Genomic DNA, 16,890 nt, shown 5'->3' with positions numbered 1-16,890 from the left:
TAAGTAATAAGTAATCACAATACAAATAAATAATTTGTGAAGTAAGTTTTATTCCATACGATGAGATAGATCAGATTATTTTGAGAATGAATGGGTGAGTAAAATCAGAATGTTTATCATGGTTCTTTATTTTTGTACTTTGTAAACACTTCCAGTTTGAAGAGTTTCTTGAAGTGGATCATATTAGTACATTGTTTGATTGCTTTGCTTAATCCATTCCTTAATTTAATTCCACATACTGATATACTGAAGGTCTTAAGTGTTGTACATGCATACAAATGTTTTAAATTACATTTTTCTCTAAGATTATATTTCTCTTCTTTTGTTGAGAAGAATTGTTGTATATTCTTGGGAAGCAGGTTATAGTTTGCTTTGTGTATAATCTTAGCTGTTTGCAATTCCACTATGTCGTGGAATTTCAGTATCTTTGATTCAATAAATAAAGGGTTTGTATGTTCTCTATACAGACAGATAGATATACAATATGCAGATTTTTCCAGCATGGGGCTGTTTAAAAAGCTTCCTTTTGCTAGGGTCAGCAGATCACCAATGAGAAAACAGTTGTAAGAAGGTGTGTGACCCCTGGATCACAGCCAATAAAAAAAAGTGTAATTACTTCATTGCACAGATTGAAGATATTCCACTTAGATATTTGCAGGATATGTTTTCCAGCTAATCATAATTGAATCTCGTCGGGGCACTGGAGGCCACTCAGTACGTCTGATTATATTTACTTTGTTCTGAATACGTCTGGTCAGTCAGCAGCCTTGGTCATACACCCACTAGATCCCTGCCAGTATCAAGCTGATTTTCGCTCTTTTTATCCCTCCACAGCGCCTCCTACGGTCCGCATCATCCACTCAGGACACGCCTGCAACGTGGAGGAGGAGCGGCACACGGAGCGAGTGTACACCATCCGAGAGGGTGAGACCCTGGAGCTCACCTGCCTGGTGACGGGGCACCCTCGGCCGCAGGTGAGCAACTTGTGGGGGGGTGCATGAAAATATTGTATACCCTCCTCGTTTGGATTGTGAAGGAAGCTGTTCACAATTGTCATGTTTGGTTTGAGCAAAAGGAAATCTGGTGGGCTTGGTCTGCCTGTTTACTTTACCAGGTAGCACAAGAAAGACGCACAACATTTAGCCAATATGTCTTCTACCTGCCAGAGAGCCTCAGGACTGAATGTATTTTTTAAAAACGGTTAGAGGCACCTTTTTAATCAGGGTTTTTACTGATCATTTGTAACTCTTCATAGGTTTTTAATTACCATTTTTTATAGATCGATAGAACTTTATTGATTCTTTCAGGAGAGTTCCTTCAGGAAAATTAAAAAAAAAAAAAGTTTATCTGTTGAATTAATTAATTTATATTTTTGTAATAATTGTTATATTTTTTTTAGATGACAAACATTTTTAGGAATTCTCCAATGTGGACACCTGAAAGGTGCCATGCCATGTTTTGCTATTGTTAATGGTGCTGTGTATTTGTGTGTTTTTCCCTTTTAAATTGGTGAAAAGCAAAATCTTAGCTGTTTATGAAAAATGTAAAGTTTTAGTTTTGATTGAACAAATATAAACAAAACAACACATATACCGTATTTTCGGACTATAAGTCACAGTTTTTTCATACTTTGGCCACACGTGCGACTTATACTCCGGAGCGATTTATGTGTGAAATTATTAACACATTACTGTAAAATATCGAATAATATTATCTCATTCGCGGAAGAGATGATAGTCACATACACGTCAACCAATAAGAATTCGGCGGGGGAGGGTAATCGCAGAAGTGCATTGTGGGTCATGGAATGCTAACTGCTATATGCTATTGTCGTAGCTGTTAAAATGGATCATTTCATCGTTGGCGGAAAGTTATAAAAACTGAGAAGGGCTGAACAAAAATGGCACCAAAAAGGAAATCATGTACTGCAGATTACAAGCTTGACGTAGTGAAATATGCAGCAGAAAACGACAAGAGGAAGCGACGCATACCTTGGGAGTTTGCAGAGTTGTTTAGAAGCGACATCGAGGAAGAAGATTTCATCTGATTTATCGATTAGGAGTGACAGATTGTTTGGTAAACGTATAGCATGTTCTATATGTTATAGTTATTCGAATGACTCTTACCATAATATGTTACATTAACATACAAGGCAACTTCTCAGTTGGTTATTTATACGTCATATAACGTACACTTATTTAGACTGTTGTTCACTATTCTTTATTTTAACTTTCCTTTCAAATGTCTATTCTTGGTGTTGGATTTTATCAAATAAATTTCCCCCCAAAAAGCGACTTGTAATCCAGTGCGATGTATATATGTTTTTTTCCTTCTTTATAATGTATTTTCGGCCAGTGCGACGTATACTCCGGAGCGATTTATAATCCGAAAAATACGGTACTGGTGAAAATAAACATGTAAGAGATGTGGAAACATTACAATCTCATCCCACTAGTATCAACCCGAAACAAATACTGACCTTGTTGAGTTTGAGTTTTATTTCGAACATGCAAGTATACAATATGATACATCACAAATTCCAGTTTCTCTTTTCAACATGTTCGAAAAGGAGTAGGAAGAAGCAGAGCTTATTAAATCCTACCCCTTTTCTTTTACATCCATCCATCCATTCATCCATTTTCTACCGCTTATTCCCTTTTGGGGTTGCGGGGGCCGCTGGCGCCTATCTCAGCTACAATCGAGCGGATGGCGGTGTACACCCTGGACAAGTCGCCTCCTCATCATTTACATAACAGTTGCTAAAACTTTTGTTCACTTTCTGTTCTCAATGTATTCACAATATACTCCATAAGTATCACAATCAAAATAAATAAATAAATAATTGGTGAAGTAAGTTATATTCCATATGATGATATAAGTAAGGTTATTTTGAGAATGAAAGAATGGATGGATGAATACATTCAGAATGTTTATCTTTGTACTTTGTAAACACTTTAAGTTTGAAGAGTTTCTTGAAGTGGATCATATTAGTACGTTGTTTGATTGCTTTGCTTAATCCATTCCATAATCTAATTCCACAAACAGATATACTGAAGGTTTTAAGTGTTGTACGTGCGTACAAATGTTTTAAATTATGTTTTTTTCTAAGATTATATTTCTCCTCTTTTGTTGAGAAGAATTGTATATTCTTGGGTAGCTGGTTATAGTTTGCTTTGTGTATAATTTTAGCTGTTTTCAAATTCACTATGTCATGGAATTTCAGTATCTTTGATTCAATAAATAAAGGGTTTGTATGTTCTCTATATCCAACATTATGTATTCCAACTGACCTTTTTTGTAACACTGTTAGTGAATGAAGTGTACTTTTGTAATTATGTCCCCATATTTCTACACAGTAATTCAGATATGGTAACACTAGTGAGCAGTAGAGAATATGAAGTGATTTTTGGTCTAGAACATGTTTAGTTTTATTCATTATTGACATGTTTCTTGCTGCTTTATGTTGTATTTTTTTTTATATGGAGGTTTCCAGTTCAGGCTTCACGGTGGAAGAGGGGTTAGTGTGTCTGCCTCACAATACAAAGGTCCTGAGTAGTCCTGGGTTCAATCCCGGGCTCGGGATCTTTCTGTGTGGAGTTTGCATGTTCTCCCCGTGACTGTGTGGGTTCCCTTCGGGTACTCCGCCTTCCTCCCACCTCCAAAGACATGCACCTGGGGATAGGTTGATTGGCAACACTAAATCGGTCCTAGTGTGTGAATGTTGTCTGTCTTCCGCCCGTTTGTAGCTGAGATAGGCACCAGCGCCCCCCGCGACCCCAAAGGGAATAAGCCGTAGAAAATGGATGGATGGATGGTTTCCAGTTCAATTTATCATCAATCATTATACCTAGAAATTTGGTTTCATTTACTCTTTCAATTTCTATTCTGTCTATTTGGATTTGTGTTTGACCATCTCTTCTACTGTTACCAAATAGCATTATTTTAGTTTTACTGAGATTCAACGATAGTCTGTTTTTGTCAAACCATCTTTTTAATTTGTTCATTTCTGTGACGGGACAGCGGGAGAAGAAGACGGCTGGAAGACGATGATGTCGTTAGCTGTCAGCGTATTTATTGACAACTTGGAATGTGTGTGTGGTGTGTAATTAACCCAAAGAGATGAAATGTAACGAAGTGTGAGACTTATCTGAGCGTGGAGATCAGAGGGTGTTGAGGGTGCGTGTTGATCCAGGCAGAGGTTTCCAATTTGGGTAAGGCAGGCTTGAGCGTCGGAGGACAGGCGGAAGATCAAGGGGAGGAGTGTGGCGGCGTGGTCGGTAGCCAGGCATGATGTCGATGTCCAGGTCGGCAAGCGAAGATCCACGGGGGTTTTCAGATTGACGAGACACACAACTCGACAACGAGGAATGACGCCGGCGAGCTGGAGGATGACACAACACAAGAGGAGATGAGCACAACAGAGAGGGAGCACAGAGAGAGAGCAAATGTATGCAGGAGAGCTGGAGACGTGTGGGTTTATTGTACAGGGTACGCGAAGCTACGTTCTGGCGTCCAGTCTTAGGTTGTGCTGGGTTATGAATGCTGATCGCTCATCATGGACAGGTGGGTTGATTGCGGAGTGTTTGCAGCCGCGCTGAAGCGCGCTCGCAGCAGAGAGAGAGAGCGCCTGTGGGCGTGGCCCGCTGCGCGGTCTTAAGGACGCACAAAAGAGGGAGAATCAGCTGAAGTCTTACCCATAACAATTTTTCTGTTACTTTTGTATTATCTTCTGTGTGTTCTCTCCTGAACAAAACGCTGTTGTATCATCCGCAAATAATACTAACTTTAAATCTCTTGTAACTATACAAATGTCATTTATTTAGAGATTGAATAATTTAGGTCCTAGTATTGATCCCTGAGGTACACCACAGGATATAGTTAGCGTTGTAGAAGTGCGTTCGCCTAGCTTCATGTATTGTTTCCTGTCCGTTAAATAACTTCTTATCCAGTTTAAGACTAATCCTCTGATGCCATATCGTTCTAGTTTTTTGATTAAATTATTGTGATTAATTGTGTCAAATGCTTTAGTTAGATCCATAAACACTGCTGCCGCACATTTTTTACTATCTATTGCGTTGGTAATTTCTTCTGTAATTTCAATTAAAGCCATTGAAGTTGAAACATTAGCTCTGTATCCATATTGGTTCTCTTCGAGTATTCTATTTTTATTCATGAAACTCTCTAATCTGTTATTGAACAGTTTTTCAATGGTATTAGAAAATTGTGGAAGTAAAGAAACAGGTCTATAATTTGTAAATAAATGTTTGTCTCCAGTCTTATAACTTGGTGCAACTTTAGCTATTTTAATTTTGATTGGAAATGTAACTGTTTGAAATGATGGGTTACTAATATACATTAATGGGCCTGAGATCTCTTCAATAACCTTTTTTATCATTTCCATATCAATTCCGTTACAATCAGTTGATGTCTTAGATTTACATTTTTTCACGATTGTAACTATTTCCACATTACTGAGTAACATGGATTTGGCATTTCGCTCTATGGTATCATTATAGTCCTCAATTGAAACTGCGTCTGGAATCCTTTCTTCCAATTTTGATCCAATATTTACGAAGTCATTATTAGAGCATTCAGCTACTTATTATCAATACAATTGATGTTCCCAGTGCCCACCAAGGTCCTGATCTAAAAAGATCTAAGTACTAAACAGAGTGTGAAATATATAAAATGGTGTCTACTATTAGTGGGCATGTTTTGAGCGATCTCCTAAGACTGTGCATACAATTGATAGATAACAAGTACAAAAGTGGTGCACACTGTCTTATTTTTTTCGTTTAGTTTTATTGTTATTTCTTCGGTCAATGGTCAACAAAAAACAAACAGTTTTACATAAACAAACATATTTACAATAATAAACAAACAGTTGTACATTCATTAATTAAAAATAAAACAAATGTTACAGACCGAAAGGGTTTAGGCTGAAGTTGAACACTTATTACGCCTAACCCTATAAACAAAGTCAAGTACAAGATGAGCTTCCAAAAAATGTGAAATTTCCTTTTCACAACATATTATAAATACACATTGTCCATCCATCCATCCATTTTTACCGCTTATTCTCTTTGGGGTCACGGGGGGTGCTGGTGCCTATCTCAACTACAATCTGGCGGAAGGCGACGTACACCCTGGACAAGTCGCCACCTCATCGCAGTAAATACACATTGTACACAACATAAATACTATTCAATTATATACTGTACATAGTAAAGAGATGTTGAATATCCTTGTACACATGTTAAACCTTTGCACCAATTATATACTATTTACAAACAATTATACTTCCATTATATTTATTTTCCACATTTAGATGTTAATTAACATTGATTATAGTATTAACTACTGTGTTGATTCAAGAGTGATATACGAACCCATTTCCATATGAGTTGGGAAGTTGTGTTAGATGTAAATATAAACAGAATACAATGATTTGCAAATCATTTTCAACCCATATTCAGTTAAATATGCTACAAAGACAACATATTTGATGTTCAAACTGATAAACATTTTTTTTTTTGCAAATAATCATTAACTTTAGAATTTGATGCCAGCAACACGTGACAAAGAAGTTTGGAAAGGTGGCAATAAATACAGATTATGTTGAGAAATGCTCATCAAACACTTATTTGGAATATCCCACAGGTGTGCAGGCTAATTGCGAACAGGTGGGTGCCATGATTGGGTATAAAAGCAGCTTCCATTAAATGTTAAGTACTTCACAAACAAAGATGGGGCACCAATTTGTAAGCAAATTGTCGAACAGTTTTAGAACAACATTTCTCAACGAGCTATAGCAAGGAATTTAGGGATTTTACCATCGACGGTCTGTAAAATCATCAAAAGGTTCAGAGAATCTGGAGAAATCACTGCACGTAAGCGATGATATTACGGACCTTTGATATCACCACATGGGCTCAGGAACCCTTCATAAAACCACTGTCAGTAACTACAGTTGGTCGCTACATCTGTAAGTGCAAGTTAAAACTCAACTATGCAAATTGAAAGCCATTTATCAACAACACCCAGGAACTCTGCCGGCTTCGCTGGGCCCGAGCTCATCTAAGATGGACTGATGCAATGTGGAAAAGTGTTCTGTGGTCTGATGAGTCCACATTTCAAATTATATTTGGAAACTGTGGACGTGGTGTCCTCCTGAACAAAGACAAAAATAACCATCCGGATTGTTATAGGCGCAAAGTTCAAAAACCAGCATCTGTGATGGGATGGGGGTGTATTAGTGCCCAAGAAATTGGTAACTTACACATCTGTGAAGGCACCATTAATGCTGAATGGTCCATACAGGTTTTGGAGCAACATCTGTTGTCATCCAAGCAATGTTATCATGGACGCCCCTGCTTATTTCAGCAAAACAATGCCAATCCACGTGTTACAACAGCATGGCTTCATGGTAAAAGAGTGTGGGTACTAGCCTGGCCCGCCTGCAGTCCAGACCTGTCTCCCATCGAAAATGTGTGGCGCATTATGAAGCATAATATAGGACAACAAGACCCCGGACTGTTGAACAACTTAAGCTGTACATCAAGCAAGAATGGTAAATAATTCCACTTTCAAAGCTTCAACAATTAGTTTCCTCAGTTCCCAAACGTTTATTGAGTGTTGTTAAAAGATAATGTGATGTAACACAGTGGTGAACATGCCCTTTCCCAACTACTTTGGCACATGTTGTAGCCATGAAATTCTAAGTTAATTATTATTTGCAAAAAAATAATAAAGTTTATGAGTTTGAACATCAAATATCTTGTCTTTGTAGTGCATTCAATTTAATATGGGTTGAAAAGGATTTGCAAATCATTGTATTCCGTTTAGATTTACATCCAACACAACTTCCCAACTCATAGGGAAACGGGGTTTGTATTTTCCCAAGTCATTTAATGTGTTTGTTGTGTGTATACTGGCTTACACTCATTTCCCTCCACATTTATGGCATCATATGGTCCAACCTGTACTATTTTGTCATGTTGTTGACATGAAGCACACAAATATAATAGGCTTTTCTGGGCTATATTGAAACAGAATTGACTTTTGGCATTCTGAATGTACGCTCTGGTAGTCACTGCCGTGTTGTGAAAATTCATGTTGCAATATTTTTTTTCATATCGGACATATATTATAATAAGGTATCTCTTATATATAAAAAAAATATTCCTTTAAAATAGCAGAAGATAATGGATAATAAAAAATGAAGATAATGGGTTTCACTATGTAAAGCTATTTGAGTCAATAGAGAAAAAAGCACAATATAAGTATAATTCACATCAGCTCATCCTCTGAAACATCCTGAAAACAATTAGAGCCCTAACCAAAATCACCACACTCTTGAGGCAGCTGTGCCAGGGTGCTGAAAGCGGCGTACAAGTGAATGGTCGGAAGTTTAAGTGGTTCACTACAGCGGGGTACGGCAGGGCTGTTTCACGGCTCCTGAACTCTTTAATTGTGTCATCGACCACTTGATGTCAAGAGTCTGTGAGTGGATCCCTGGGGTACCACTTGTTAAACACACCCCAAGGACCTCAAATATGTAGATGACACCACCCTATTCAGAGAGACTGCCGACTGGATTGTGCTCTCTATTTTGATCATTTTGGAGACGCTATCCTTTGTGCACAAGCTTAGGAGCGTTATCAAGTTTCCACATGTTTTGTCACTCACAAACCTCTAGTAGATCATATCTTTTTAGGGTTTGGTTTGGACCAGAGTACTAAACCGCAAATGTCCTCCCTGGTGTCAAATTAGGAGCAAGGTTGTAACCTAAGGACAGAAAAGTGTCCTCATCTTTTGAACTGAAGAAGGCTGACTAGATTCTGAAATCCCAAAAAGAGGACACATATATGCGTGCCAAGGCGGGCAGCACACCAAGGTGAAAGGTGAAAATTTGTGAGTGATACTTGAACTTGCTTTATGAATAACATATTTATTTAAAATAAAGCATTTTTTCTCCTCTGTTGACAGCAGTGTTGGCGGTAGGACTTTCCAAAATGGGGTCCCAAGTACCCAATCAAGTCATAAAAATGGGGTCCTACAATACATTTTTGACATCCCATTTTTTTGTAAGTGTTTTGAAAACAAACGTATGCATTGTCCCGTTACATCTCACATTATATACTGTGTTTTGGAAAAAGGTTGCCATAAACCTTACTTAATTCATTAAGGGAAATAATATAAAAATAATAATTTGTATGCTTATGTAAATGTATTCAGTTGAAAACATTCAATCACTTTTCTCTTTCCCTCAAGGATCTAAACTTTACCGCTGCTGGTAGTTTTTTCTATTTTTTTTATTTAATAAGTTGTAAGTGTATTTATTTCAGTATTAAAGTGTAAAAAGTGTTTGGCTACGGTCATGAAATGATGATATCGGTGTGCCAGGGCATACATACATTTTATTTTTAATGCTTATATCTCTACATCAACTTCAGATTTATTCCTCATTTCAAAACTTTTTAGTTTTTTATTTGTTATTGTTGTTTTGTCTGTTTGTTTTCCGACCTTTTTTGTCAAACAAAACTGTTTATTTTTTAATTTTTTATGGCAAACACACAAAATTTGCAAAATCTTCCACCAAAAATATTTTTCAAAGTGGAATATTTGATCTGACGTAATCGAGGTTAAGGTGGGGGTTTAGGGGGGTGGCGGGGGGAGTATATTGTCGCATTCCGGGAGATTCAGAGTTGCAAGGGGTTTTGGGTATTTGTTCTGTTGTGTTTATGTTGTGTTACGGTGCGGATATTCTCCCGAAATGTGTTTGTCATTCTTGTTTGGTGTGGGTTCACAGTGTGGCACATATTTGTAACAGTGTTAAAGTTGTTGATATGGCCACTTTTACTCTTACGCTTACCACCTTCACACTTTATTTTGTTATTGACCCCTCTTAACCCACGCAACCTTGACACAAAACGCCGGACATTTGAGGCATTTAAGAAACCCCGCCCGGACACCCCCGACAGTCCCGCAAACGAGGACATGTCCGGGGAAATGAGGACGTATGGTCAGTCTAACTCAGCGTTTCTCAAAGTGTGGGGCGGGCCCCACTGGTGGGGAATAGACACATGACAGGTGGGGCGCGAGGAACGGGAGGAAATTTCACTTTAATTTTTATTTGTATTTTTACTATATTCCTAGATTTTTTTTTTTACTATGCTTTCATTTCCATACACACTGTAAATCACTGTGATTCTGTCTGTGAAATCCGCTATATAAATAAATGTAAATTACTTATTTTTCCTCTAGGCTTTAAATTTCTAGGTAGGTGCGAAAGTTTGACAGACATAGCAACAGTAACTAATGGGGGCGGGGCTAAGCGGAACAACCTTTATTACACAAAATGGATACATTTGTGACTCGCACCTCAAAGGTCGTCGAGCCAGAGCCTGCAGAGAAACAAAAATCTGACAGGCTTAATCAACCAAAAAGCCAACCGAAAAGAAAATATGATGAAAGGGATTTTGCTCTTATATTCACGGCAACAGTGGTGGGGGCAGAGGAGAGAGCCCTGTGTGTTCTGTGTCTAAAACCGCTAGCAGCAGACAGCATGAGACCCAACAAATTAAAGAGACATTTTGAGACCACACACCCCAATCATGTCAATGAGCCACTTGATTTCTTTCAAAGAAAACTGGCAGAGTAGATATGTTATCTATTATTGAACTTGATGTTATTTTATGTTATTGAGTTTGAATGTATACAACTTGAATGTTACCTGATGTTCAATAAATTTGAAAATGTTAAGCTTGGCATTTGCGTTCTGTTGGGGCAATGGGGGCAGGTGGGGCTTGAAAACTCCCCCTTGTCCAAAGTGGGGGATGACAAAAAAAGTTTGAGAGCCACTGGTCTAACTGAAGTATAACAAATCAATATGTTCTTTGTCGTCCTTGGTGAACTTTCCAGAAGACGGCAGTGTGTTGATCACAGAAGTTATGTCAATGACTGCAAACTAACTCGTTCCTGTATGGCTTTGAGGCAGGTCATTTGTGCTGGTTGGCAAATTTGCAGCAACACGCTAATATTGTTTAAAAGGTTAGCTTGTGTTCATCCTGCCAGTGCTCCTTCGTCCTACTAAATGTTGACATAGTTGAAATTTTGTCCCGAGATGGAATTTTGCTGTCATTTTGGTGTGAGTGATCTGATTTCACAACAGTTACTTTGTGTCATTTGATGCCGTTTTTTAAGAAGCACACAATAAAACAACAACTCTGTGTTGCACTTTTATTCTTCAAATATTACACTTGTTAAGCTTTCATCATCGACATGCAGGTGCACAACTCAACCTGCAGCATTGGAATTTAAATGGATACAACTATTAAGCCGGTTTAGCACAAAGGTGCCGTTCCACAGAATTAATCTGGAATTTAGAGCTCCTTTACAAATTGTTTGTTCTTACCAGTTTACAGTTTGATGTTTAGCAAACTTTATTCAATTATTCAATAATTTTTTTAATTACTTCAATATGTAACTATTTATTAATTACTCTGTATAATATCATATAAATAATTTGTTGAAACATTTTTCGTGTTATTGCACAAGATGTATTTAATCATTTCATAAATCGATAGATTATTTCATGATGTATTTATTTGATTAATTATTTTAAGATGAAGTTATTATTTTATGATTGAAGTATTTCAAGTTTTAGTCATTATTGACGGATTTTATTATTTAATGATTCACTTGATTATTTCACAATTTAATTGATTTTTTCATGAGTCAATTGATTATTTCCTGATTTAATTATTTTCTGATTTAATTCAATTTTTCATAATCTAATTATTTAATAATTTAATTATTGCACGATTTAAAGAATAGTTTCAAAACGTATATTTACTTTATTTATTGAATTATTTACATGATTTAAAACTTCATTCAAGATTTGAATCATTATGTCACATTTTAATCATTTATTTTTACTGTAACATGATTGAATTAATTATTTCAGAAATTAGGTATTATTTTGTGATTCAATTAATCATCTCATGGTTCAATCGATTATTCTATGGTTAGATTATTTTTCTAAATATGTGGTTTGAATAATGATTTTACAATTTATTGGATTGTTTCATAATGTATTTGTTTCGTGAACCTGTGTGTTAGTACTTGAATAAATTTTAGCGCACAAACTCAACAGTCAACGCCAGTTGGCAAATCCTAACACCTGATTGGTTACCCAGCATTTCCACCTGTCTGTGGAACTTCTATTAGAGAAGTGAATGAGTACTGGTGGATATATGGACGGCGTGGCGCAGTGGGAGAGTGGCCGTGCGCAACCCGAGGGTCCCTGGTTCAAATCCCACCTAGTACCAACTTCGTCATGTCCGCTGTGTCCTGAGCAAGACACTTCACCCTTGCTCCTGATGGGTGCTGGTTGGCGCCTTGCATGGCAGCTCCCTCCATCAGTGTGTGAATGTGTGTGTGAATGGGTAAATGTGGAAGTAGTGTCAAAGCGCTTTGAGTACCTGGAGGGTAGAAAAGCACTATACGAGTACAACCCATTTATATCTTGGTCTGAAAGTGTGGAAATAACTGACAACTTCAATAAATCCTTCTACTATAACTACTACATGTTCTGGGTCAGCATTTCTAAAATAACAACCAACTCCAAAAAAAGTTTAAGTATATTGTCCGTTACCGACAAAATACATGCAAAGTTTCAGTCTGTAGACAAAATATATAATCAGATTAGATTTGTGTTCGCCCCGCCTACTGACGGTAATCATTCATGACTTCAGTAATGATTCAACTTACTGCATCATGACATTAATTTATTTTGACCACTAGGCGTACCCAAATACTAATTGCCATTCCACTTCAATTTAAAGACAGGATAAGCCTGTCATAAGGTTAGTTTTTTCATACCTACCATTGTTGTGTTCTTTACTAATTTCATTTGATCAAACATTTTCTAACATTCCACACTACACTGTGTTGGATTAATACGCTATTGGCCAGTACTCATGGCTTCCTTATCAGTATCGTTTTGAAAGTAAAAAAGTTGTATCGGAACACAACTAGTTTCTAGTGTCTTGAAATATGACTTGGCTACGACTCATGCTGCTCGGGCGTTGAATAGAAACCACAAAGAAGGAAACAGGCCAGAGGTCTAAAACTGCAGTTTCACCTATAGTTTGGTTAGTTGTATTGTCAGAGCGACAGAACTCCCAGTGTCCAAGGACACTCTCTAATGCAACTATTGGTGTGCCTCATGTACACTCGGGGACGCTTATTACATTTTAGTGTTGATTAATGTATTGCTTTTTCAATTGACCTGTGACATCACACCAAAACAAGGCATCGTTTGGCTCCTTACATGTCAACAACGCAGCTCTGTTTGTAAGTGACGTCCCTTGTAATATTGGCACAGATTATAAATATTACGTCTCTCATGGCTATGCTGATGTTAAAAAAACACACAACATCAAGACATGATCTTAGATTGCGCTACTAACATAACGCTACTACCAAGAAGGTTTCGGAGTGGATGCAGATTCAAAGCAAAGACTGGCGGTAAAGCGTTGTTTCGAAGGACTTTTTGTATCGAGAATCATAGAAACAAGACTTTCGAATGTCTAGGAGTTCATTCATCAGGCTCTGTGGAGTGATGAAAGTAATTTTGAATCCGAAGGAAAATACTTTTCTTTGCCCCACTAATGGTGTTCCAGATGAGGGTTGTTATTGTTCCGGACAAACTTGCCAGTTGTGCAGTATACAGAGTTGTTGCTAACCAGTTTGGAGTGCACAAATGCAGCGTAAAGAGGTTTGTATACGTTTTTTTCTTTGCTTTTAAATATACTTGTATCATTCTCTTCCATTAGTTGTGTTTTTGTCACGATCCGCGGTCCGGATCGTTTGTTACTTGGACTTTTGAGTTTGTTTGTGCACTTTCCTGTTTGTTCCGTTTCCATGGTTTCTGATTTGTCCCACCTGCTCTTGCTCTACGCACACAGGTGTCTTGATTATTGCATCAGTATTTAAGCCTGCCTTTTTCATTTTCTCGTCCTCGTCTCGTCGAGTTTGCTACGCGCAATCGGTGACTTCGTGTACTCCCTACTCTGGTAAAACACTGTTTTGGTACTCTTGTTTTCTAGCTCATATGCTAGTTCTTGGTTTTACCTGTCGTGCTTCGTGCAAGTGTTTTGTTTGCAGAGGTGGGTAGAGTAGCCAGAAATTGTACTCAAGTAAGAGAACTGTTACTTTAGAGATTTATTACTCAAGTAAAAGTAAGGAGTAGTCATCCAAATATTTACTTGAGTAAAAGTAAAAAGTATGTTGTGAAAAAACTACTCAAGTACTGAGTAACTGATGAGTAACCTGTTTGTTTAATGATTACGGCAACAAATAATGCACAAAAACATAAAAATAGCAATGAACAAATTCATAGCCAGGAATATCTCTTAAGCAACTAAAACAATAATATATATTAAATAATAATACATTAAAATAAAAAAATGAAGGCAAATTGAGCCACAATAACTTAACAGCACCATAGGCTCAGTAGGCATTCATCGATTGATTGATTGATTGAAACTTGTATTAGTAGATTCCACAGTACAGTACATATTCTGTACAATTGACCACTAAATGGTAACACCCCAATAAGTTTTTCAACGTTAATCAATTACTTAATAAATGACCAAGTCGAGGTGATCTACCTCATATATACATACACACACATATCATATATATATATATATATATATATATATATATATATATATATATATATATATATATATATATATATATATATATATATATATATATACAGTATATAATTTATAGTTATTTATTTTGCCGTTTTTGTTTACATGTTAAAGGTGTTTTAATGAATATACATGCATGTTTAACATATAGATTCCTATCTTTCATGAAGACAAGAATATAAGTTGGTGTATTACCTGATTCTGATGACTTGTATTGATTGGAAACAGACAGTATAGTGCTAATAATGTCCACATTTTCAAATGGAGGAGAAAAAAAGTTCCTCTTTTCTGTTTAATACCACATGAAAGTCGTTGGTTTTTGGCATCTTATTTGTCCAGCTTACATATCCGTTTTTATACACTTTACAAGAAATATATTGGCGGCAAGCTTGCTCGCCTGTTTGCGCTGGCTTTCGGAGACTCTTATTTTGTTAGCGCAGGCGCGATGGAGCGGCGCTTTTATTGTGAAGACAGGAACTGTGCGATCAGTCTTTAGGCTTTTGACGGGAAGTACGGTTGAAATAAAAGGTGTCTTTTTTCCTTTACACTTTTGATTGATTGATTGAAACTTGTAGTAGTAGATTGCACAGTACAGTACATATTCCGCACAATTGACCACTAAATGGTAACACCCCAATAAATTTGTCAACTTTTTTAGGTCGGATTCGACGTGTGACGGTCACGTGACCACCTGGTTTTGCTTGATTGGTCCAACGTCACCAGTGACTACATTTGATTGGTGAAACGCAGGCATGAGTAGTTCTTACTTTGAATGCGTGTCTGACAAAATCAAAACAAACAAAGCGTGCATTAACAGATCGATAAAAAAAAAAAGTAGCGAGTAACGAGCTGATTGTAGATGAATGGAGCGGAGTAAAAGTAGCGTTTCTTCTCTATAAATATACTCAAGTAAAAGTAAAAGTATGTTGCATAAAAACTACTCTTAGAAGTACAATTTATCCCAAAAGTTATTCAAGTAGATGTAACAAAGTAAATGTAGCGCGTTACTACCCACCTCCGTTTGTTTGTTTCCCTAGCTCACACGCTAGTAGCTCTTTGTTTGCCTTTTTTCTGCCTTAGCACCAGTGGTTTTGTTCTTAGCCTGTTTTGAGTTTTAATAAGTCATTATTTCTTACCTGTACGCTGTGTCCGAGCCCGATCTTCATCTTGAAAGAAGCACCACTTGCATCACGATGCCACGAAGACGTCACAGTTTTGTTCTGGAGTCGGAATGAGGGCGGTATTCTGATTCCCTATTTCCTTAGCTACCTTCTAAAATGAAATATTAAATTTTTTTTCTCTCTAATCGATGCACTTCGAAATGTTACGTTCTTTTAATGTGTCCCCTTCATGGCAGTTGTTGCTATATATTGTATAATGGTATCCACTAAAAAGTATCCTGCGCTTTGAGACTGGTGCACACGTGATACAAAGAGTCCTCTCGGGCAGTGCACAATCACTCGAGAGACCTGGTTTCCAATCGAATAATCTAGGTGTGTTAGTCTGACTTTTCGAAAGCCAAACCTGATCACATTAAGGCAGGGGTCACCAACGCGGTGCCCGCGGGCACCAGGTAGCCCGTAAGGTCCAGATGAGTTGCCCGCTGGCCTGTTCTAAAAATAGCTCAAATAGCAGCATTTACCAGTGAGCTGACTCTATTTTTTTAATTTTATTTATTTACTCGCAAGCTGGGCTCGCTTTGCTCAACATTTTGAATTCTAAGAGAGACAAAACTCAAATAGAATTTGAAAACTCAATAAAATATTTTAAAGACTTGGTCTTCACTTGTTTACATAAATTCATTTATTTTTTTACTTTGCTTCTTATAACTTTCAGAGAGACAATTTTAGAGAAAAAACACAACCTTAAAAAGGATTTTAGGATTTTTAAACACATATACCTTTTTACCTTTTAAATTCCTTCCTCTTCTTTCCTGACAATTTAAATCAATGTTCAAGTTTTTTTTTATTGTAAAGAATAATAAATACATTTTAATTCAATTCTTAATTTTAGCTTCTGTTTTTTCAATGAAGAATATTTGTGAAATATTTCTTCAAACTTATTATGATTAAACATTTTTTAAAAATATTCTAGCAAATCTAGAAAATCTGTAAAATCAAATTTAAATCTTATTTCAAAGTATTTTGAATTTATTTTTAAA

The 16,890-nt window shown here is 36.9% G+C and overlaps 1 protein-coding gene across 6 annotated transcripts in view; it reads left to right on the top strand.

The window, feature by feature from the left end:
* The window catches only part of LOC133553186 (MAM domain-containing glycosylphosphatidylinositol anchor protein 2-like), a 557,311-nt gene that overhangs the window by 177,529 nt on the left and 362,892 nt on the right, over positions 1–16,890 (top strand). For all 6 annotated transcript variants that reach the window (XM_061901111.1, XM_061901109.1, XM_061901107.1 and 3 more), the window contains exon 2: positions 835–974. In XM_061901111.1, the coding sequence (XP_061757095.1) occupies positions 835–974 (140 nt within the window). The remainder of the gene's footprint in view (positions 1–834; positions 975–16,890) is intronic.

Source organism: Nerophis ophidion, linkage group LG05 (assembly GCF_033978795.1).
Source record: "Nerophis ophidion isolate RoL-2023_Sa linkage group LG05, RoL_Noph_v1.0, whole genome shotgun sequence".
NCBI classification, from domain to species: Eukaryota; Metazoa; Chordata; class Actinopteri; order Syngnathiformes; family Syngnathidae; genus Nerophis; species Nerophis ophidion.
This window is presented reverse-complemented; position numbering and strand designations above follow the sequence as displayed.